This window comes from Cyprinodon variegatus, unplaced genomic scaffold (genome assembly GCF_000732505.1).
Source record: "Cyprinodon variegatus isolate N-32 unplaced genomic scaffold, C_variegatus-1.0 Scaffold635, whole genome shotgun sequence".
Taxonomy (NCBI): domain Eukaryota; kingdom Metazoa; phylum Chordata; class Actinopteri; order Cyprinodontiformes; family Cyprinodontidae; genus Cyprinodon; species Cyprinodon variegatus.
Genome location: NW_015151088.1, coordinates 754 through 22,277, shown reverse-complemented (window position 1 = coordinate 22,277; position 21,524 = coordinate 754). Strand labels below are relative to the sequence as shown.

Sequence of the window (21,524 nt, the reverse complement as noted above, 5' to 3'; positions counted from 1 at the left end):
GGACCAAATGTGTGCAACTAAAAAAGATTTAGGCAGAGAAATTTCATTCAGGAGAGAAAACAAAATTAACACTGGAACAAAAATGTATACGTTATTTTTTTTTTCCATTTAGTTTGCACTTTTAAGTGCCTATAAATGACAAAACACTGGAAGTTAATTCCCCACCTTACTTTGCTACATATTCTAAACAATTTAAAGATCATTTTCCTTCAGTCAAAATTTTATTTGCAACATAAACTTAGGGGAAAATACAGCAACCTGTTCTTTTGTTGAGATGATCGGACTGAAAAACAAACAGGAAAAAAAAGCACATGGTCTCATTGAGTTATTAGAAAAACTTTATTTAAAAAACAAAAAAATAAACAAAGGTAGTTTCTAACAGTTTGTGGTAAAGCAACTTAACTGATGAGTTAGAATCAGTGTAACAAGATTTATTTTTTTTCCAACTTAAAAAGACAAAATAAATGCTTGACTAAAAATTTACTGAAGTGTTTGTAAAGATAACTGAGCAGTTAGTTGAACTAGATCTTTATCTCTGCTCCATGCACCACCTTTGCTGCAATGATATCCAATTCCAGATCAAATGGTCCATCTGAGGAGTCTTCCTTCATCTTTACCAGTCATGCTTGCTGTTGTGGCTTTCTGAATAATTAATCTGTCCAGGACTGCAGTCAAAGCAGACTGTTGGAGGGATGCCATCTAAAAAGAGTTGGGTCTCTCTGTACTTCGGTGCTGCTGAGCCAGCTTACCGTAGCCGCCTCTAGCTGGGTCGTAGTCTTGCCTGTACTCATCCCTTACCTGCACGACAAAGAAAAAAAGCCTAAAGCAAAAATAAAAGGGGCAAATGCATTCAGACGTGTTTTCAAGTCTTCGTTTTTGACAACGAATCAGAATAAACAGAACAAATCAACATATGAAAAGGGAATTTGTTATTACATTCTCACAATAGAGAAACGTACATCATGTTAGATTTCTGTGCATTTAAACATTTTTCGTAAACCTATGCAGTAGGTTTGTAAGATAACAGGTTAAGTCACAACATTCAAGTCAAAGTGAAAACCTCTGGGTGCATTATAATAAAACACTTTAAACACATGTCGGGGGGAAAAAAAATTCTCATCACATCCCTTCTAATATTACGTATGACTACTGATTTTCATGTACTTACTTTGAAAAAGGTATTTGCTTAAGCAGAGTACCTACAACACAACGCTGAATCTGGGTATTGTCTTACTGGTGCCTCAAACACTGTTTTCCAGTTTTAGATGTTTTAGTAAAAGGCTAAATCAAGACTCAAGTTTTTTTTTTCCCCCACAATCATGTTTGTGGAAAACCATCTACTTTATCAGAATCTCTCCCTGCGCTTCTGAAGTAGAGACTGACACGGGAGTGGATTTTCACTCCTGTCCCGTCCCACTCCCACAGAAAAAAATTGTGTCCCGTCCCGATCCCGGGCCAGAGTAGAAATCTAAATCCTGTCCCGTCCCACTTCTGGTGAAATTACTCCCACTCCCATCCTGCTCCCATTCAGAATGAGTCCAGCTCCTGCTCCACTCCCATTCTTGTTTTTTTTTCAGCGCGGGTGGAAAAACTCAGAGCGGAAGCACTGTTGGTTTTTGGGTTGTGTAGTTTTTTTGACTCGCATTATAGTGTAGGCTTCAAGGAAAAAAACTACAAAATGGCGGCGGCGCGCCAGTGCTGGATTTTTTTCTTTCTAATTTATTTTATTTTATTTTTTGGCATCGATCCTAGTTTTTTTTTAGTTATTATTGGTTTGCTCCCGCCTGCTCCCGTTAATGTTTAATCCTGTACCGTCCCAATCACGTGATCGTTACTAATACTGACTCCCATCCCACGTGAATCCCGTGACCCGTGGGATTCCCGAAAAAATGTCAGTCTCTATTCTGAAGTAGTTAATGAAATCCTGAGTGATCTGAACAGGCAGAATACATTGGCACGACTGTACCCGTTCTCCCTTTCTAGGATTAATAAATGCTGCTTGGATGAAGAGCATAGATCTCACTTTGTTGTTCATATAAGAATGATATTCCAACAACACACAGCAGGGAAAATGTGAAAATCCACAAATCTGGTTTATCATCAGGTACAATATTTAGATAACTGAAAGGTATCACATTCATGAAGGAGCATAAGCAACATGGTACGATCCAACATAGCTTAAGAAGGAGACAGGATTGGTTTCATGGAGATGAATGATGTCGTTTGGATTTTAATGTATTTATAATCACATGGACGGTGTTGTCGGACAAAAACATTATGCTGAAATATTGAAGCAACTTCAAGACATCAGATCAACTATCAAATTAGTTAAAAAGGAACACAAAAACCAATGTGTTAATGTTTGACCATTATACATCCCTAATATGTATAAAAAAAATATATTTTTAGCCAGCACTAAAAACCTGCATGTAAGCAACATAATTCTAGGATGTAATTTATGCAGGTATTGTTAACTGTCCTAACTGACCAAAAACAGAAAGATCAAATGTCATTAAGTGAGGATAAAAAGCTATGTGCATTTTTACTCAGGGTATCTGGTTTCCAATGGTAATTCACATAGAAAACAAGACAAAGAAAACAAAATTAAAACAGGTGGGGTTAAAACAAAGACGATAAACAAAAAACAAACCAAAAAAAAAAAAACGAATCAAAAGGTCTATATTTTAAAGGTCTATATTTTAAAGCCTGCTTCAAGCTGATATCTCCACATATCAGCTTGAAGCAGAAAAAGTAGTGAAAAGGAAAGCAGGGCTGGACTGCCAGCAGAAGACAGAAATATTGCCTTAAACACATATCAGCATAAGCATCAAAGAATTAAAGACTACATTTTATTATTGATTAAACTTTATAAAATAAAGGCATGGAAACCTGTCAAAACTGAAACCAGCAAATACATGAGCAATCTTCTAAAAAATGCAATACGTGATTCTAGCAGGGTCATTATGCTTTCTTTATATATATTTAAGTAGAGCTGACACTTCAAACACTCATTAAAAAGCCTTTATTCATACCTGTCCTCCAGATTTGCCACGACCATACTGTCTGCCCTCCTTGAAGCCGGCATCCCAGTCTGTCCTGATGATACGATCGTCCAGCCTTGTTCCATTAACGAAGCGCATGGCATTCTCAGCATCTCCCCGAGTGTAATATCTGATACAGCAGCAGCTAAGGTTCACCTCAGACAAAGGTTTTCATTTACCATTCAGACATGTAACTTTAGATTTTCCAGTGCATTTTGCATTCTAAAAGGCAAGTGAAAGGATACTCCACAAAACAGAATCCACATGCAGTCTTCTTGATTTTATCCAGGCCAATGATGATGCGCTTGACATCGCCACACTTTGAGAACAGTTCATGCACCTGTTTGCATAAAAGAGTAAAAAAAAAATTCATGGATCTGATTATTCAACTTCCACACAATCCAAATTAAACAGAGTTTAGCTGTAAATCTAGATGCCTATTGTATATATTGTAAGTCAACAGTTGCTAAACAAAAAAAACAATAGCAACGAATAAAATTATCATCTGAAAATTAAGCAGCAGAGCTTCAGCTTTCAATTTGCATGTATTGTCATATAAAAAAAAGAAAAAAAAAAAAAATCTAAATATTTAGGTTACTTTTACTTCAAACTTTAATGTCCAGTTCTAACTTATCTTACCTGCTCTTCAGTGGTGTAGAAAGAGAGGTTCCCGACATAAAGTGTGTTGCTCTGCTTCAGCAACTTTTCCTGTTCATAGCGATTCCCCTGATGCATAAGAAACAGTGAAAATGAGTAAAAACTGCCTGAGGCAGCCAAGACTTAAAACTCCTTCTAAGATTTATCTTTCCTTCTTTAGGCAGTGGTGTGCACTGGGAGGGGGCGGAATTCTCCCTTTTGACACAGTCTGTGGTATTGGATCTCATACTCAGAACCTCAGGATTGCAAGCTCTATGCCCCAACCACTAGGCGGCCAAATCTAGTCCTAAAGTAAATTGATGGGAGCAAAAAGGTGTGCTTAAGTGCCCCCCTAGAGTGGGGAGTTTGCGCTATATAGGCTTTATTTTTTTTTTATTGTGCCCCTGTCCTTCAAAACGTCTGTGCACACCACTGCTTAAAGGTAATGATCTATTGAAAAAATAAAGAATAAAAAAGAAGAAACAATAATACATCCACAGAATGTCTAGAGTGTTGCAAAAATAAATGTCAAAAGTATAAAAATAATTAAAATAGAAAATTTGACAGGGTCAAGGTATATAAGTATTTACTTCTGGTTAGGTTCTGCACCACTGCACCTCAGCTAGGGCGTTTTTGGTTGAGGTGGCACTAGTGGCTCCTTATTCCAAAATAAGCTGACAGAACAGGGGTACAAAAGAGGGGGAGAGACATGCTGCCAAGGACCACAGGCCAGATTCGTACCCGGGTCGGCCACGGCGAGGCCTCTGTAGATAGGACATGCATGCAAACCATTGCACCTCAGCAGAACGCCCAGACTGAGCGGCTTTGTTGCTTTAATTAGCACCTTCTTAGACATCTCTAATGAAAAATAATCTCTCTTCCACAAAGCTAATTTAAATAGATGTTTATTTTTTTATCTATGAATATAAAATAAACATTATAATGGACTTACCGGTACATTTTATGTTCGCAAAGATTTGTGCATTTAAGGAGTGGAATTTTATACATCTTTTCTTGCCATATACTAAACAGCAATCTAATTTTTAAATACTTTGAAAATAGGAAGAAGCTAATTATATACAGTTTTTAATAAATCAATGAAATATGTTTTAATTTTTTGTTATTTCAGGAATCATTCATTACATTACAAGAGGTGGAAACTATGGAGTGGAAAAAAAGGAAAAACTATGTAGACCGTTTGAAAATGAATTGTGACAGGCCTTAATAATTCAGCATCAAAATATAGGATGAAGGCACAGTTTAAAACTTTTTATCTCCAATTCGTTTGAGCCTCGTTATCAAAAGGGAAAAAGATCTATATTTACTACCAAACGAATAAAAGGAATTGGTAACAAAAAAAAAAAACAAACAAAAAAACAACAACGATGTGTTAAATATCAGGATTTGTGCCTCAATCCCGTTAATCAATGACTGATAATTAGCATTAAGGAAATGCTGTCTTAATAAACAAAGACTATTGAGTAAACGCTGCAAGTTAAGAGTTTATAAAAATGAGTTTGAGCAAACATAATCTATTAATAATATTAGCATTTACCGTTTCTTTTTAGGTGCTTTAATTAAAGAAAACATAGTTTAAGTACGTTTAGCACAACTTGTGAGCAGAAATATCTTAACTGTTCTGTTGTTGCCTTATATAATTCCATGAATAATAGTATTTGTTTGCCAGAATTTCCACGTAAATGAATAGATAACGATACGGTTCAAAGGGAAAGATTAATCCAGGTCAAAATAAACTAAAACGGATAAGCGCTTATTAGCTTTATAGTAGCCAAAGCTGAGCTCAATCAACGCCTTAACCGTTAGCTTTTGCTCTGGTCAACTTGGAGAAGAACTGAAAGCAAAATTCATCTCGTTTGTTTGTTCATTAGGTTTTTCTTCACTCACCTTGAAATGTTGGTCCCTGTACTGACTGATTTCAATATATGAATCGCTAGTCAAAGCGCTTAACTTCACAGACATTGTGGAAAAATCGTGACAAATCGCACTGCTGCTTTTCAAAGCTCAAAAAAGCTACCGGAACTTCCGGTTTACGCGTGCATCTGTTAAATGGCTCCGGCACAAGTGGGTTCGAGCAGCGACCTCTGTTGGTAACAGACAAAAATTAACCTAATTTGACTGCTCTTCCTTGAACCGGTTGCCCGGAAATTATTCCACATATCAATGCATTAAGAAATGTATTCAAAGACTGGAATTTTGCAAAGATCATCCTGACAAAAAAAAAAGGTAATTTAATTTTGAAATGTCATACAAAATGTAACCCTAAGGGAGTATTATAACTTATACATTTTTATTGATACTAACAGACTCTTTGGAATTTTAATGTAAAGAATACTAATAAGTAAATTATTTCATATAATCTTGAAAAATTTCATATTTACAGACATTTTATAATCATTACCTGTTTTAGGTTCTCGATAAAGATATTTGGCTATATTTATCTACTATATATAAAAGGCAGACTAAAAGTAAGCCATAAACTCATGCTAATGCTATAGAAATGTTTTTTTTTTTTTTTTTTTTATGTTTGTATTGTAAAAAACAAAACAAAAATCCCCCTGGATGTGTTCCATGTTTTTGGATTTGTTAAAAAAAAAAAAAAAAAGATTTATTCCAGAAAAAAATCAAATGTGTAAAATTATTCATAGGAGTACAGATTAAATTTTAAGCGCTTAACTGGCAGTAGCTTTTGCCAAGTAATTTCAAATTCAGAAAAAAAAAATTCACCCACTGCATTAAGGCCATCTATATGACCAGTCTTGCAGCTAGTTAGTGAGTTACAATAAAAGGAGTGTGCATGACTGTTACAGTAAAAATGGCATGCTGCAGCACCTCAATCATAAATGATCATTTTCCTATAAATGTTGCAATTTTAAGAAATACATTTTTCTAATTTAAATCTTTATTTTATAAGATAAACATATGAATGCAAACATAAAATATGTTATGTCAAAATTTAAAAGGCTTAATTTCCCCCCCAATATTTGATACACTTTATAATACTTTATAGGATTTTCCGTTGGTCTCTGGTGTTACAGAGTTGTGCCAGGACTGACGAGAGCATTTCAAAGTATTCGTTCTTTTTTTAATTGCTGGTGTTGTATAAACACTTCTAATTACAAATCAGGAGTGTTTTGCCTCCTTCTATTACATCTTAAACCCGAGGCAGCTTAGACAAAAGAAATCACCATAAACACTTAAAAGGGAACAATGAGGTAATCATTTTATTGTAGTACAGACAAAGAAAAATGTATTATTTACTGTTTAATGTAAAATATTCATGAAGTAAGACTGTAGAAATGTAAAGAAACCTGCTTTGAAGTCAGAAATTAAAGATAAAGTGGTGGGATGTGATGTCATTGTTCACCTTTTGAAAGAAAAAATCTTTGCTGCTGAATATTTTTCATCTAATCACTTTGCAGGAATGTGCCATCATTTGTTCATCCTTCACAAAATAAGTTCATTAGCCCCTATTAAAAACAAAAAAAAAAACAAAACCAACAAATCAGTAAAAGAAGAATAGAAGCTCTCATTGGGATTACATTCATTCCCCTGATCTTGCTCCTTCTTCATATGTCAGGTGGTCTCTATTTATTACAGCAGCAGTTCCTGGATCCTGAAAGACAAAATAAAATATTTAGACTTTGGGTTACGATCAGACTGTGCATCTATGGAAAAAATCAATTTACATGTTTATACAGTTACATTTATTTTGATTTTCTACTTTTCATTTTTAGATGTATAAATATTTAAAGTAACAATATTTTTTTTTAGATTTGATTTTTTCAACACTACTCTTATTCATTCGGCTAAGACGCATCACCATGTAGCAGCATGAATCTGTTAGCAATGAGAAAATGTCAGATAAAACATACTTGGACAGAAACTTCCTTAAAGCAGTCGTCCTGTCCATTGTTTTCCGCATCAAAGGTCCGATCTCCTTTCGATGCTCAGCAGCTCCACTTCGAAAATGAGCGTTGCACCTCCGGGGATCTTCGGAGGAGCTCCCCGGTCTCCGTAGCCAAGCTCGGCGGGGATAACCAGCTTCCTCTTCTCGCCTTCGCACATGCCGAGCAGACCCTGATCCCAGCCTTTGATTACCTGGCCGGTGCCCAGGGTGAAGGTGAAGGGCCTGTCCCGGGAGATGCTGCTATCAAACTCCGTGCCATCTTCCAGCTTCCCGGTGTAGTGCATGTTTAGCACGTCTCCCTTGCGGGACTTGATGGGACAGTTGTCCACTCGCTTTTTGATCCCTATCTGCAGCTTCTTCTTGTCTGCTCCGCTCACCGCCGCAGGGCTTAGAGACAGAGCAGCCACTACAACCAACAGCAAGAACCGCGTCATATTACCGTGTGAGGACGCCGACAGAGTACCAAAAGAAAAAAAAATCTGTATGTTTTTAAGTGAAAAGAAAAGCTGCCAAAGCGATTCTGGAAAGCGGAAGTATGAATGGAACGACCGGATGTCGGTCTTCTTGGGGTGTTACCAGACAAACATTCCGGAGGAAACTGACCCGTTCAAATAAGATAGAACAACAATAGTTTATATATATATATATATATATTTAAGTGTTATTATCAAAAATTATATACAAATATTTATTTAGATAAATTAAAGACACAAGAAGAAATTGTAAAATATACCGATCTGCTGTTTTAGCCATGAATGTTTTTTGCACTCTGGAGTCAGTTAAAACTGCACAGTGTCATCTCAACAAATAAAAGCAGCAGTTATTAGATTCAGAAATGTAAACTCATAATGTGCAATATGTTTTCATGATGCAAGGAGTTGCAGATTAAGAGTTTTTGTGTTCATTTTCATGATAACTTCCAATACAAAAAAAAAAATCCCTGGAATTAGAACAGCTCTTACATTTAATTTATTTCGGTACAAAGGTATCAGTCAGGAGAAAGTTACAGAAAGAAAAAAAAATCCCCATAGTATTCTCCATAAAGACAATTGTGTTTTATATTCTTAAAATTTTTAGACTTGCAGTAAAGATCTTTATACATAAGCCTTTTATAACATGCCTTTCATAAAGTCTTTATTTGCCATCTAGAAGAATATATTAATGGTGTCATTAATTTTTGGACAACAAATTATAAAGAGATTGTCAAACATATTTATTGTGCAGGAATAAGGCCTTAGCTCTGTTACACTGGTAGCCAAGTAATCGACATTTCGTTGTCAAGATTCACCTTGTGTTTTTTTGTGCAATGACAATAAAGGAATTCTAAGTCTAAACCATGAAACATGGTAGTGGCAGGATTGTTGTGGATAAGTTGAGAGATAGCAGAAGTTACACGACCAAAATGCACTTTTAAAGTGTTACTTTAACACTGCAAAATTTACTGTGTGCCATTGTACACAGACTGTTACAATTTTGTTTTTAATTTTAGAGCATACTTGTTTACATGTTGAATAACGCAAGTAATAACGCATTCACCTTGCATTGAATGTGGGAGGAGTTTTGAAAATATTTATTATGTTTTTATTTTTTATTTTTTAAGCGAAATAACCCTCGTGTTTTAGTAGCTAGTTTTCGGATGCGAGTATCCCAGTCAGCCAGCAGGGGGCTGTAATGTAACAATTAAAAGAAGAAGAGACTTCCCTTGTTTTATTACCAAACATCCTGTAAATATAACGTTGCCCGTCCAAGCTGAAGTACGTAAAATGTCTAAATATAACGAATTAAAACATTGATATAATTGTTGCATATGTATATGACACATAGTCAGTAAATAAATATATGTATCTCCCCAATCTAAACAGGTGTTACTGCGATCAACTCCAGTATCCCACCATTCTCCCAAGACTGTTTCTTATACTATTAATGTCCTCCTGCTGTTGGGTAAATATCATATCCACTGTGCTAAATGGAAAAAATCTAAACCTTCCTTTCACTGGTTTATAAATGACTTTAAAACATATTTTTCTTCTCTTAAAAATATTTTTTTTTAAAGACAAAAATGCCAAAAAAAATTGAGACTTGCTTTCTCCAAACATCTGCTATTCTAAGTGCATTCACCTTTTTGTTTTTTATTTTTTCTATGGCTCTGTCTATGTTTGATTTAAATGTTTGCTGAGATAAATCCTCTGTCAGTTGTCTTACATTTTTGTTTTTCTTTTATCGTAATTGACCTTTATCTGTTCATGTACAACTTTGCTATCTTCTCTGAGAGTATTTTTTCATGTAAATGTTTATGACTTAAATAAATAAAAAAAACTCCAGTATCCCAGTCAGCCAGCAGGGGGCAGTAATGTAACAATGAAAAGAGGCTTCAGTGAGATCTAAAAGAAGAAGAAGAGACTTCCCTTGTTTTGTTACCAAACATCCGTCGCCCCTTTAAATGTCATTTGACTGTAAATACAACATTGCCCGTTCAAGCTAAAGTAAGTAAAATGTCTAAATGTAATGAATCAAAACATTTATATAATTACCACCTAGTCGGTAAATAAAAATATGTATCTCCCCGATTTAAACAGGTTTCACTGCAGCGTTAAAAGAAGAGGACGAATCAGCCAAGTAGACAAAATGCTCTCTCGCATGTTAGTGTATCTTATCAACAACCTTCAGGTCATTGAAAAGTTAGCGGAGTCTCGTCCCATCCGCAGGGCAGCCCAGATAACAGCCTACGCCCTCACCAAAGCTCAGATTATCGGCCGGGACACATCGGATCGAGTCATGAGGTCCCAGACCTTGCGGCAGGTCCGACAGGAAGCCGGTAGAGTCCCCGATGACTTGGAGGAGGTGAGCAACCGCCTACGGAGGGTCCGAGAGACCTTCGTCAAGGAGGTGAAGGACGGCTGGAAGGAGGGATCCACGCGGATCAAGAAACGATGATGTTGAAATGACTGTTGGCAGTTGACGATCAGAGTTTGGTCTGTGGGAGGAAAAGATCAATGAACAGCAGAAATCCACATAATCAGCTGTCAAACGGGAGTATTTTTGCACCTACTGTTTTCATTTGAAGATAAGCTTCACTTTTTGAAAACAAATGAAAAGTGTTTATTTGTATTAAAATGAAAGGAAGCAGATATAAATGAATGCTGGAATATAAAGTTAAGTGTGTCTTTATCACATTTTATTGACACTATAATTTTAAACAATCAATTACCATATTGGATAATTCCTACAGAATGTGTTTGTATCTTCTAAAGCCGCACACATATGTATTTTTTTCCCTATTTGCTCTCCCACTGTGCAAATAAGAAATTGATATTCTGCCTTAGCGCCTCTTTACCACTGCACATGTAAAACATATACTACTGGAATCATATTTAGATGTGTAAAGTAATATCTGTATGTATATAGTATGAATTAATTAGAAATGTTTGAATAAATAATCTGATCTACAAACTTCTATTTGCCATCTACCCTCATCTATGGTCTTGAGCTTTTGGTCATGACTGAAAGAACAAGATCCTTGATGCGAGCGGCTGAAATTAGTTTTCTCCGTAGTTTCTCTGGGCTCTCCCTTAGATTTCAGGTGAGGAGCTCAGTCATCCGGGAAGGACTCAGAGTAGAGCCGCTGCTCCACATCGAGAGTAGCCAGTTGAGGTGGCTCGGGTGTCTGACTAGGATGCCTCCCTGGTGAGGTGTGCCAGGACACGCTGGGGGGACTATGTTTCTCGGCTGGCCTGGGAGTGCCTTGGGGTTTCCCCCGGAGGAGCTGGCCCAAGTGGCTGGGGAGAGGGAGCCTCCCTAATGAAGCTGCTACCCCCGTGACCCGACCCCGGATAAGCGGAAGAAGATGGATGGACAGATGGATGAATAAACTTCTATTTCTGGTGCTGGGCACAGGGAGACAATTTGAATTATAGTGGATTAACAATCATTTTGTAAGATTTGACCATATCTGCAGATTTTGTGTTAAACTAAAGCAGTGAGTGGAAGTACAAAGCAGCTCAGAAAAGCTGTTAAATACTAAATAATACAGATAAAAGCTGGAGAACCATTACATTTTATTTGTTCCACATCCAGGTTTGGGTCGGCAAAAAATAATGGACAACAGGGCATCAGAAATATAGATAACTATTCAGTTTATATCTCACCAGGTGTCTTAATACACTTTCTGAAAAAATTGATATTTTTACATAAACGTACTCTTAGTTAAGCCCAATCATAAAGAGACTTAACATTTATAAGATTAATTTCAATGTCACCCTAAATACATAAAACAATGGATTAAATTAAAGTTCATTTTATTCACAGGGAATTTATAATATATTTAAATAGATTTGAGGTTTTATAACCAGGAAAGCCAGCTGATGGCATCAAGGTTTTGGTTTGGAAAAGTTTTTATTCTTCAAAATTTTGGAATTATTTTATTTGTTCATATACCTTCTTATTTGATTTAGTATTTAGATACCACCATTTGAACAGCCTCCAATGCTGTTTACAACTTAAATGCTGTGAATACAAGCTCTAAAAGTATTAAACCACTTCTAAAGGAATTCTGTTCAGTTCAATCTATATCATCCTGTTGGAATTTTGATTTAGAAAAAAAAACAGTATGTTTATGGTCTCTCTACCAACACAGTGAGCAGAAGATGAAAATGTATCTGTTTTCTGTGCATAAAACTTTTTAAGAATAAGGATTTTGAAAGTTATTTTATATAATTCAAGGCAAAAACTTAATTTTACTTTTGTACTTCAGTACAATGAAGAAGCTGTACCTTTTACTTTTACTTACATAAGTAAAGAAGTTTGATCTGTACTTTTACTTTTATCAGTCCTTTTGTACCTTTACTTAGGTAATGAATGTGAGTACTTTGGACACTTATGCTGATAAGCTAGCCCCTCCACTAGACACAATATCTGATAACTTACTGCATAACCTGGCTGCATCCTTCACTGACTTTTTTTTTTCCTCACACCATACCTTTCCTTTTTAGCAGACTGGCTGATTATCCCACTCATCTTTCTCTTTTTTCTCTCACTTTTAAAGTGGCTGCTCATATCTCCCTCAGTCTCAGTTGCTGTACCATCTGCAAGGGCAGCCTCCTGGGTAGCTGAATCTAATGGGGTATAAGAATAAAACCTCAACATTCTGTCTAATGGCTGGCTGGACTAGCCTTTAACCAACAATACACTCTATGGTAACTTCCTCATACTTCAATTTGTGAGTGTTGAATAACGAATTTCTAAAAAGATACAAAATGTAAAATTATGATATTATTGAAGCTTGTGCTAATACAAAAAAAAAAAAAAATAGTATACAAGTCTAATAGATTATGAAAGAACTCAAGGAGGGGAATAAAAGAAACAAAAAAATCTAAAAATTCTTACCTATATCATGACTATATAAATGTTGGAGATGGAACTGTGGTTGTTTCAAAAAGCTAAAACCCTGTTTAAAGAACTAAAATGGTAGAGAAAAGAAGGTTGACATAAAAAAAAAATCACCCACAGTTCATTTTGCTTACACGTTTATTTCATTTGAACAAGCAAAGACATTCAACAGCTTATGAGGTAATACTTATGCAGACACACTGGCCTGGCAACTAAATATTAGTCGAGCATTTTATCATTTCACAAAGAAATAAATCTCTATCAAAAGGAAGAGAATGCAATAGTGTCTGACAGTATGAGTCAGTACATATACACTGATATGGCACCTGAACTTCATAAAAAAATAAATCTTTGATTGTAGGAAAATACACATCTAATCAGTATGAGGTGATGGAAAAGTGCAGCACATCTGATGAGGGAGGGGTTTGTAGAGCGAGTTGTTTTGGTCAGAAGAAGTGAGAAACAGATGACTAAAGGACTTTTAAAATGCATTAAAATTGTTGCAGTATTGAAGTAAATGTTTCTTGAGGTAAATATGGAGGCAACCCTTTTTAAGTGGTTTATGTAAACTTTTAAGTAAGCCTTTTGTAAAGCAAGTTTGGAAGAGGAAAAAGTGCTCTGTAAATGTAACAGGTGGCAGCATACACACTGATATGGCAGCCCACCCTCGGTAAACAAAGAAACACCAAACACCTTCCAGCTTATTCTCACATGTAGTAATTTTTCGCTTGCTGACTCAAATCTCTGCCAAACAAAATGTGCTCTATTCCATTTAACAATTGCACCATTTAAATCCAAATTCTGCTCAAGCTTTGTTTTTTTCTAGATGGCAAACCAACACAGAAATGATATGAGGCCAACAATGGTATTGTGTTTTCACAAAGGAGGGGATACACACTACCCTAGATGGTAGTGATTAAACAGGGCAGCAATTGAAATCAGTTGGCTATAAAATCAGTTTTTGATATGTGAAATTGGGGGGAAAAGGTGGTTACTGGTTGATTGATATTTGTGAGAAATAGATAATTTTGTGGTAGCAAGAGGCAATGCAAACATGACAGCCTAGGGAAAGACTGTAGTCACTGCTTTACATCCAGACGTTGGTCAGCATGAGGCTGAGTAAAGCCAATAGCAGCAGCAATGCTGAGGAAACCACTGTAAGGAAAATCAGAAAATATTAAAGCCTTTGTATTACACAGTCAACAAATAGCAGATCTGTCACTTCATTAACTGTGCTACTTATACAAAAGCCACATTCCAACAAAGTTTGGGAGGAAAAAAAAGTAAAAAAAACAAACCACTGGACTTTGTTTTCCAAGTTTGAAGATGTTTTGTTTCCCACCCAGGAAGCTTTCTCAATTCAAAATGTCTGGAGTAGGGTTTGAGTTCCAGACTCATACGTAGAGTTGCGCAAACAAAAGCCATCTTATGTTTTAGAAAACATGCAAATTGACCCGAAACAACAGGTCCACCCCTGAGTAATGGGTATTTTTTTAAGGTCGTTGTTGGCCTGCAAGACCAGATACTGGAAAGGGATTCATTAGGGTAATTGTTGGCCTGGCTGACCAGGCGAGATATTTTGGTCCCCTGCAGCTGTTTAAGGTTGTTTTTTCTCTCTTAACATAAATGGCTTCCTTCACGCCCCTTTCAAACCACCGGTCTTCTTTATCCAAAATGTAAACAAACTTGGAAAACAAAGTCCATTGGTTTGTTTTTTTACCTTTTTTTTTTTTTTACTTTGTTGAAATAACTATTTCCTGGATGACTGAGAATCTTCACCAGCACAATAACCTCATATTTATGTGTCACCACATGTTTATTTGGCTTAATATAATGCATAAACCCCCTTACCAGCATCTCTGAAGTTAATATGTGCCTTATGTCTTTTATTACATCTAACCTGTAATATTTTAGTTAAGGATGCTCATCTTCCAAATTTTATTCTCAGTATATGATAAGTTTGTATCTCTAAGGAGTCAACTCTCCATTGCAAACTCCACTCCAAATATAGCTTATGAGGATTAATTGCATTAAAGTTAGTCACTCAAAGCAGTTGCTAAGGTGTGGATTGAAAGGGATTCTATGAAATCAACTTAAAATCTCTGTTTTTGACTGCAATCAATTTAATGTTTATTTCTGAACACATTATATTGAATCTTTTTGTAGTGTCATAAGCTTTATTTTGTAATGGTGAAGTAAGCATAATCTAATTTAAATACAATTATGATCTTTATCTAAAGCCAATTTATACAGACAGATACTTTTCAAATTATATATATTAAAAAAAAAGTTAATCTCTCAGATTATAAAATATTTCTTTCGGAAAGCCAAATAATTTTACCTGCACTTGAAGAGTTGCACTCCATGTCAACCAGGGAGTTCAGGTAGCCATTACCCAGCCATTCCTGGTAGGTCTTTTTGTCACCAACACCCACAATGCGAACAGTGGAGTCTTTGAAAATGAGGTCTGTGCCTTGGTACTCCTTAGAATCAAACATCTTGAAAACGGTACCTGTGTCACTGCTGAAGTAGGTCTGCAGAAAATGAAGACATTTTATAAAAACTGGAGAAAAGGCAGCATGACTGCCAAAGTTAAGTTTCTTATTAGAATCTGTCTTTGGACACACATTTTTCCATCAGTGATGTGACTGACATATGCTGATGTCAAATAACATTTTTAAAGAAGCAATTAGCCATTTGAAATGTATTATTTTCTATCGTAAATCTTTAGCATTGTACTAAACTTAAATAACATTTTGACCTTCTTCCTTCAGATTATTATTTATTTATATTATTTTACCCTATTTGCATTCAGAGGTGTCAAGTAACAAATTACAAATACCTTGTTACCTTAATTTTGGCTATCTGTACTTTACTAGAGCAATTATGTAATAGACTACTTTTTACTTCTATTCCTTACATTTATTTTGCAATTTTCTCTACTTTCTACTCCGTAAATTTTAGAAATAGACTTTTCAGTTTTGTTTTATTTAAGCTCATTTTCATTATGTCCTGTTGGTACTTAACGAAAATAAAACCATAAAAATGATTTGTTTCATTCAAACAATCAATTTCTTTGTTGTTGGACTTGGTACTGCACCAACTTGTCGTCCACTACATACCAAAATAAATAGTTTTTAAAGATTATGTAATGTTAAATTTGACACTGTTGCAATTAGAAACCAAAATTAAGTATAAGTAGGAATTACAGAAAAAAATTCATTTCATAGGCTAGTGTCGTAAAACATCTGTCCTTACCATTTTTTTCCCGCATTACTTATACTTTTATACTTTAAGAAGTTTTAAAAATTGTACTTTTACACTTTTACCTGAGTAAAAAGCTGAAGTTGATAGTCTAACTTCTACAAAAGTGTTTTTTAACCAGTAGGATTTCAACTTCTACTTGAGTAATAAACGTTAACACTTTTGACACCTCTGTTTACTTTTATACATGCAATGTTGGAACTTTCTTACCTGTGCACGCTCCAGGAGCCCATAGATGGCATGGATGTTGGTGTTTGGTCGCACCATTACAGCATGAGAGGGAACTCTGGCCAGGTTACACAGCTTGTAATTTGTGACCTCAGCTTTAGCTCCATTGGAACAGAGCAGCTGGAAGTCTTTGGACAAAAGATCTATAGCCCAATTTTCCTTTGAATTCCCTAAAAAAAAAAAACAGCAGCCAGGCAAGTTAATTTCTGAATCCGTTAGACCTGTTTTAAGATGTCTTTAAAGAACTTCTCGTACCATCTGTGTTTTGGAAAACAGTGGAATGTTTGACAAAAGCCACGTCTCCATCCCCACTAGCGAGACACCTAAATGAGTAAATGAAAAAAAAAAAAAGATCTCTTAAGCATCCACATTTGATATTGAAGCAAAGTCTCCATGTCAGTTTTTCTTAAATATAAAGTTCCACAACTAGAATGAGAGCAAAGTCATTCTAAAAATCAGTGAGTAACCATGTAGTTTGTATGAAATATTCTTTACTTTTGTTTATTTCTAAATTTACGTCCAATTCAATAAATGCTGAGACCTGTAGATACTGAATCATTGGGATAACAAAGGTCAGACTGAAGAAGAAAATCTGGTGATAAAGTCCCAGGAGAACATTCAATAATTTGATTTGTTTCAAAAGGTCTAATTTATACTTACTCTCTAAAACTCTCTCTTCTTTCTCATCTTGAAATCTACCATATTTCTTTAACTTTTAGTTATTTTAATAAAATTATTTTTCAACAAAAGAAAACATATTTTTGCTCCTGGAAAAATAATGCTCCTACACAAAATGATGACTCTCAATTACGCACTTGTATGCATAATCAACACGTTTACATTACATTGCTTACAAATTCAATTTAAAGTAATAACAGAAAACTGCTACTGTGGTTCAACATATTTAGTCAAGTTAAGGTGAGAGCTTTCTGGTGCAAGGCAGGTGCAAAGTACTAATCCTAAATTATAATAATAACACTATTTAACCCATCAGCCAAAAATGGAGAGAATGGCACAAATGTGATCCTTTAAAGACAACTAACAACTACATTTCTCCACTGTGAGATCAATAAAATCAATAAATCCATTGTTAAATCAACTAAAGGGACCCACAGCTCAGGTGGGAGCCTTCATTAGAAGAAGGAAAGAAAGCTAATGTTTAAAAGAATCAAACATGAATTGTTCTGCTCAGGTAAGAACACACACACACACAAAAAAAAAAATAGAATGGTGGCATGATCATTGTGTGTGAATGACTTTCTCCAGAAGAAACAGCAAAACTGGTCAGGATTTATGGGAACTTTAATCTTAATATAGGGCATCACTGAGACTTTAAAATGGGGCAAAGGTTCATCCTACAGAAGGTCCACTTTAAACATGTTGTCAGAGCTACAAGAAGAGGCTTTATTTCTTGTGTTTAGCTGCACCAGTAAGTGCCATAAAGGTTGATTGACAGATGGTTGTATGTTATTGACACTGTGGGACTAAATACACTTTTCACTTTTTATTCATGAAATCCTTTTAATGCTCCCTCGTTCTTCCACTGACAAAAATCTTTTGGCAAACATTGTGTTAAAAGCTTATTGAACAATGCCACTGTTTTAACAATTTTACATTCTTTAAAATTACAGCTTATATTTGTTTTTTTGTATGATATTGAGCACAATATAACTTTTAAAAACAGCTACAAAATTAGAAAAACTACAGAAAAGCATGCCATTCTGAAGAGGCAAAACAAAAGGAGATTATATTCAGTACCTGAATGCTCCATCATATCCATCATACAGATCTATTCCTTTTTCACATTTCTTCTGTCCAGAGCTGTCTCCCACACACAGACCACACAGGTTACTGGGGAATCCATCCTGATTGGCACCGGGAACACAACTCTCTTGGAAGAATTCGCCCACAGCTAAGCATCACAGGAGTCATAAAATACAAAGTCATGTTAAGCAGGACACCTCTGGATAATATACACCAGAGATTTTTCATTTAATCCGTGTACTCTAATCCATCTACTCCTTATTGGACTAATTAGTTTCATTTATTTTTTATTGCTTTATTTGGGTCCTTCCCCATCCCCTAATATTTTACATATTTATATTGCACACTATGTATTGTATTGGGGAGGCAACCAAAGTAACATGCTAAGTATTTGCTAAGGAATGCACAGAGGATGAATGTAGAACATGTCAGTTTTTGCTAAAAGATAGGGATCGTTAGCCCAAGGTTGGGTTAATAAGCCTGAAGGCTAGCCTAGTAAACTAGCCCCACCTGCCAGTGGCCAAAATCATTTTTGCCTGCGAGTTTGTTCTAGCCTCGATCAATGCCCCAGGCTCTAGAACTGGAGGGACAATCACAACGCAGAGATGTGTTTTGAATTTTGGATGCAAAGCAGGCGGGGTCTTGAGGGCATGACTACAGAGTTGCGCAACGCTGGAGAAAGCACAACAAGGAAGATGGCAACAACTATTGAACAGTGGCATGCACTTCGGCAGCAGCAGCTTTCAATAGAGCGCTCCATTGAAAGTTAAAAGTTCTATTTTCTGTTGCTGTTGTTCAATAAAAGTATGTTTTAAGATCATTTGAGGCAAGAATATTATACTTTAAAGCGTCACTATATGGTCCATTTACCGATTTAATGCGTAATTTAAAAAAAAACACTTTTTTGTTCAGAGGACCGCGGCAACCAGCAAACTTCCAAGGCTAACAGCAGCCAGGGCTAACCGCAGCCCGTCTGCAGCGGGCCTCTCTCGGCATAGTCTTGTGTGAAGGACCGCTGGCTCTGACGGCAGATTTTGACTCAGCTTTGGAATCAGTTTTGGAAGGTTTAGACTTTGGGTTTTTGTTGAAACGTGAGCGGGAATAGGCCCTACGCTCATTTGCTTTTAAGAAGGACGTATTCGCCGTTCTACCGACAGGCTGTTTGTTAACATTCCCCCACCAGCTTTCTACATCACAGTCAGTTAAGCTCATTGGTCAGAGCGTTTGCCAATAGGCACAGACATGGTTTGAAAAACAAGGGGTTGTTCTCATCAACTATCTTCCGATGTCTCATTCATCAGGGCCAGACTAAATTACACATTTACTGTAATCTCACATTTAGTTTGGTTCAACAGGCTACCTGAAGGCATGACTCTCAGAGTCCCGTCTTTACATCACAGCACTGAATCTTTACATTTGATCTTAAAATCTTTGTATTTGATCACTGCTGCACTTTAAGGAATGGAAATGTCATGAGAGCTGTACAAAATGAAATTTCATTTTGAATACACTGAGTGTGTACAAAATGGCAATAAAATTAGTCTAAGTGGGTTCAAGGTTCTACAGACCTCTCCAGAGCTCAGCATATTCCCTCACTACACATCAAATCTGCATTGGAGGCACATCTTCAGCACTTTCCTGTGATCTTTTATTGTTCAGTCATCTCCTACAGTCATCTGTCAGTCCTGTAATTATTCTCTCTGCTCTGACTAATTTCATACTTTGGTCAGATCTCTCCATTCTCTGCATGATTCGCCCTTCTTTGACCTCACCTTACATTGGATTTTGTTATGCAGAGCTATTTTTTTTTTTTTTTTTTTTTGTAAATTTTAAACTTAACAAGTTATTATCATATTTTTGGAACCACCACACAGGGTTTAACATTGTAATGTTTTGATTCACAAACTTCTTCTAAAGGTGGTCAAGTGCTCCGGCAGGGTATAATTTCTTAAGACATTGCTTTTGTTTTGAATATTTCTTTTCTGTTGTCAGCAAGACAGAGTACATGTCATTTCCTATCATTCTTGGCTCCCACACACTCAAACCAACCTTGGGGTATCAGACAGTTTTTGGGGCTAATAAGTCCTTTCTCCATCAGGGTAGATACAGGAATATTCCAGCCAGCAGTGCGACCATAGCCAGTGTGACAGGAGCGACGGCCACGCAAGCTGTCAATATTAGGGATGTCATAACTGCTTTTTTTTACCACTGCAACAGCATAGTACGTGGAACCATCATGGTCATCTACAAAAGAGAAAATCAGGAATTTAAGAGTTTTCAAACACAATAACATGATTCTAAAAAACATGATCATATTTGTTCTTTTCAGACTGTGTACCTGTGTAGCTCTCGGCTGCAGCAGGAACCAGACCATAGTCTTTGCCTGCTGTGTAAATGTACCCTCCATCCAAGGTTATGGCATCAGCGTCATTGTTCTACACAATGAAAGTGAAATTGAGATTATGTTAAACATTTTCCTGTCAATATAATAAGCTAAATCTTTAATTGTAAATCTGTTACTTTGATCTTGGCCATGCAGTCAGTCAGAGAGTCTCCGTAAATACATTGGATGCTGGGGGTCAGACCTTTGTCAGCAAAGGCTTTACCCATATCACCACATTTCTGCTGCTCAGCGCTCGACAAAACACACCATCGAATCGAAGAAGGAATGTCTGAGTAGAAAAACACATAAAAGTGATAGGTTGTTATTTTTTCTCCTCACATTTGCTGCTGTTCTGTTTTGTTTATTTTTATGGATAATAAATTCTTTTTAACTTTCTTGAAACAAATGTTTAAATTAATAAAATCCAATCTCTTAATACTCTGTGCTTTTCAGATTTTTTACATCTTCACATGTTTATTGCCTTACCTGCAGGTGTGCAATCCGTGGCTTTCATGACGTTGTAATAGTTGGTGCCCATCCACCTTATTGGGTCGTCTGACTCTACCCCCTCAAACTTGGTCGTTGATTCAGAGAAAAGAACAGTTCCTCCACCATAATCCGCAGAAGAGAACATGTTGAAGCCTGACTTTGCCTAAAAAAGAAAGGCTACTGTTCAAATACGCACCATTAATAAAGCCTCACAGGAGGGATATATTGACCCCCATGCTTGAATTCTATGAATAATATTTTGGTGTTAAGACTCATTGATATGTGTTTGCAAGATCAAGGTTAACTACCTTTCAGGTAGAACACAGAAGCCCAGCTTTCTAAAAAATTAAAGGGAAGTCCCCCAAGGCTCTACACTAATGATGAGCTTCAAATTTTCTTTAAGCTG

The 21,524-nt window shown here is 36.1% G+C and overlaps 4 protein-coding genes across 4 annotated transcripts; 1 reads left to right on the top strand and 3 right to left on the bottom strand.

The window, feature by feature from the left end:
• Positions 1 to 320: 320 nt before the first annotated feature.
• ncbp2 (nuclear cap binding protein subunit 2) lies at positions 321 to 5,724 on the bottom strand. The gene is made up of 5 exons (XM_015393308.1): positions 5,583 to 5,724; positions 3,681 to 3,767; positions 3,287 to 3,381; positions 3,033 to 3,171; positions 321 to 798 (listed from the first exon to the last, which is right to left on the bottom strand). The coding sequence occupies exons 1-5, from the start codon at positions 5,655 to 5,657 to the stop codon at positions 700 to 702; spliced, it is 495 nt and encodes a 164-aa protein (XP_015248794.1). The 5' UTR covers positions 5,658 to 5,724; the 3' UTR covers positions 321 to 699.
• A 1,453-nt stretch (positions 5,725 to 7,177) lies between these two features.
• On the bottom strand, positions 7,178 to 8,161 carry fkbp2 (FK506 binding protein 2). The gene is made up of 2 exons (XM_015393313.1): positions 7,571 to 8,161; positions 7,178 to 7,311 (listed from the first exon to the last, which is right to left on the bottom strand). The coding sequence occupies exon 1, from the start codon at positions 8,037 to 8,039 to the stop codon at positions 7,620 to 7,622; it is 420 nt and encodes a 139-aa protein (XP_015248799.1). The 5' UTR covers positions 8,040 to 8,161; the 3' UTR covers positions 7,178 to 7,311; positions 7,571 to 7,619.
• Positions 8,162 to 9,973: 1,812 nt separating this feature from the next.
• On the top strand, positions 9,974 to 11,036 carry LOC107096588 (uncharacterized protein NCBP2-AS2-like). Its single transcript, XM_015393316.1, has 2 exons — positions 9,974 to 10,088; positions 10,182 to 11,036. The coding sequence occupies exon 2, from the start codon at positions 10,231 to 10,233 to the stop codon at positions 10,537 to 10,539; it is 309 nt and encodes a 102-aa protein (XP_015248802.1). The 5' UTR covers positions 9,974 to 10,088; positions 10,182 to 10,230; the 3' UTR covers positions 10,540 to 11,036.
• Positions 11,037 to 13,121: 2,085 nt separating this feature from the next.
• mfi2 (antigen p97 (melanoma associated) identified by monoclonal antibodies 133.2 and 96.5) lies at positions 13,122 to 21,285 on the bottom strand. Its single transcript, XM_015393307.1, has 9 exons — positions 21,116 to 21,285; positions 20,767 to 20,918; positions 20,585 to 20,681; positions 20,296 to 20,490; positions 18,241 to 18,394; positions 16,738 to 16,805; positions 16,465 to 16,652; positions 15,332 to 15,524; positions 13,122 to 14,145 (listed from the first exon to the last, which is right to left on the bottom strand). Exons 1-9 carry the CDS (start codon positions 21,261 to 21,263, stop codon positions 14,078 to 14,080), a joined length of 1,263 nt encoding a protein of 420 aa, XP_015248793.1. The 5' UTR covers positions 21,264 to 21,285; the 3' UTR covers positions 13,122 to 14,077.
• Positions 21,286 to 21,524: the final 239 nt, after the last annotated feature.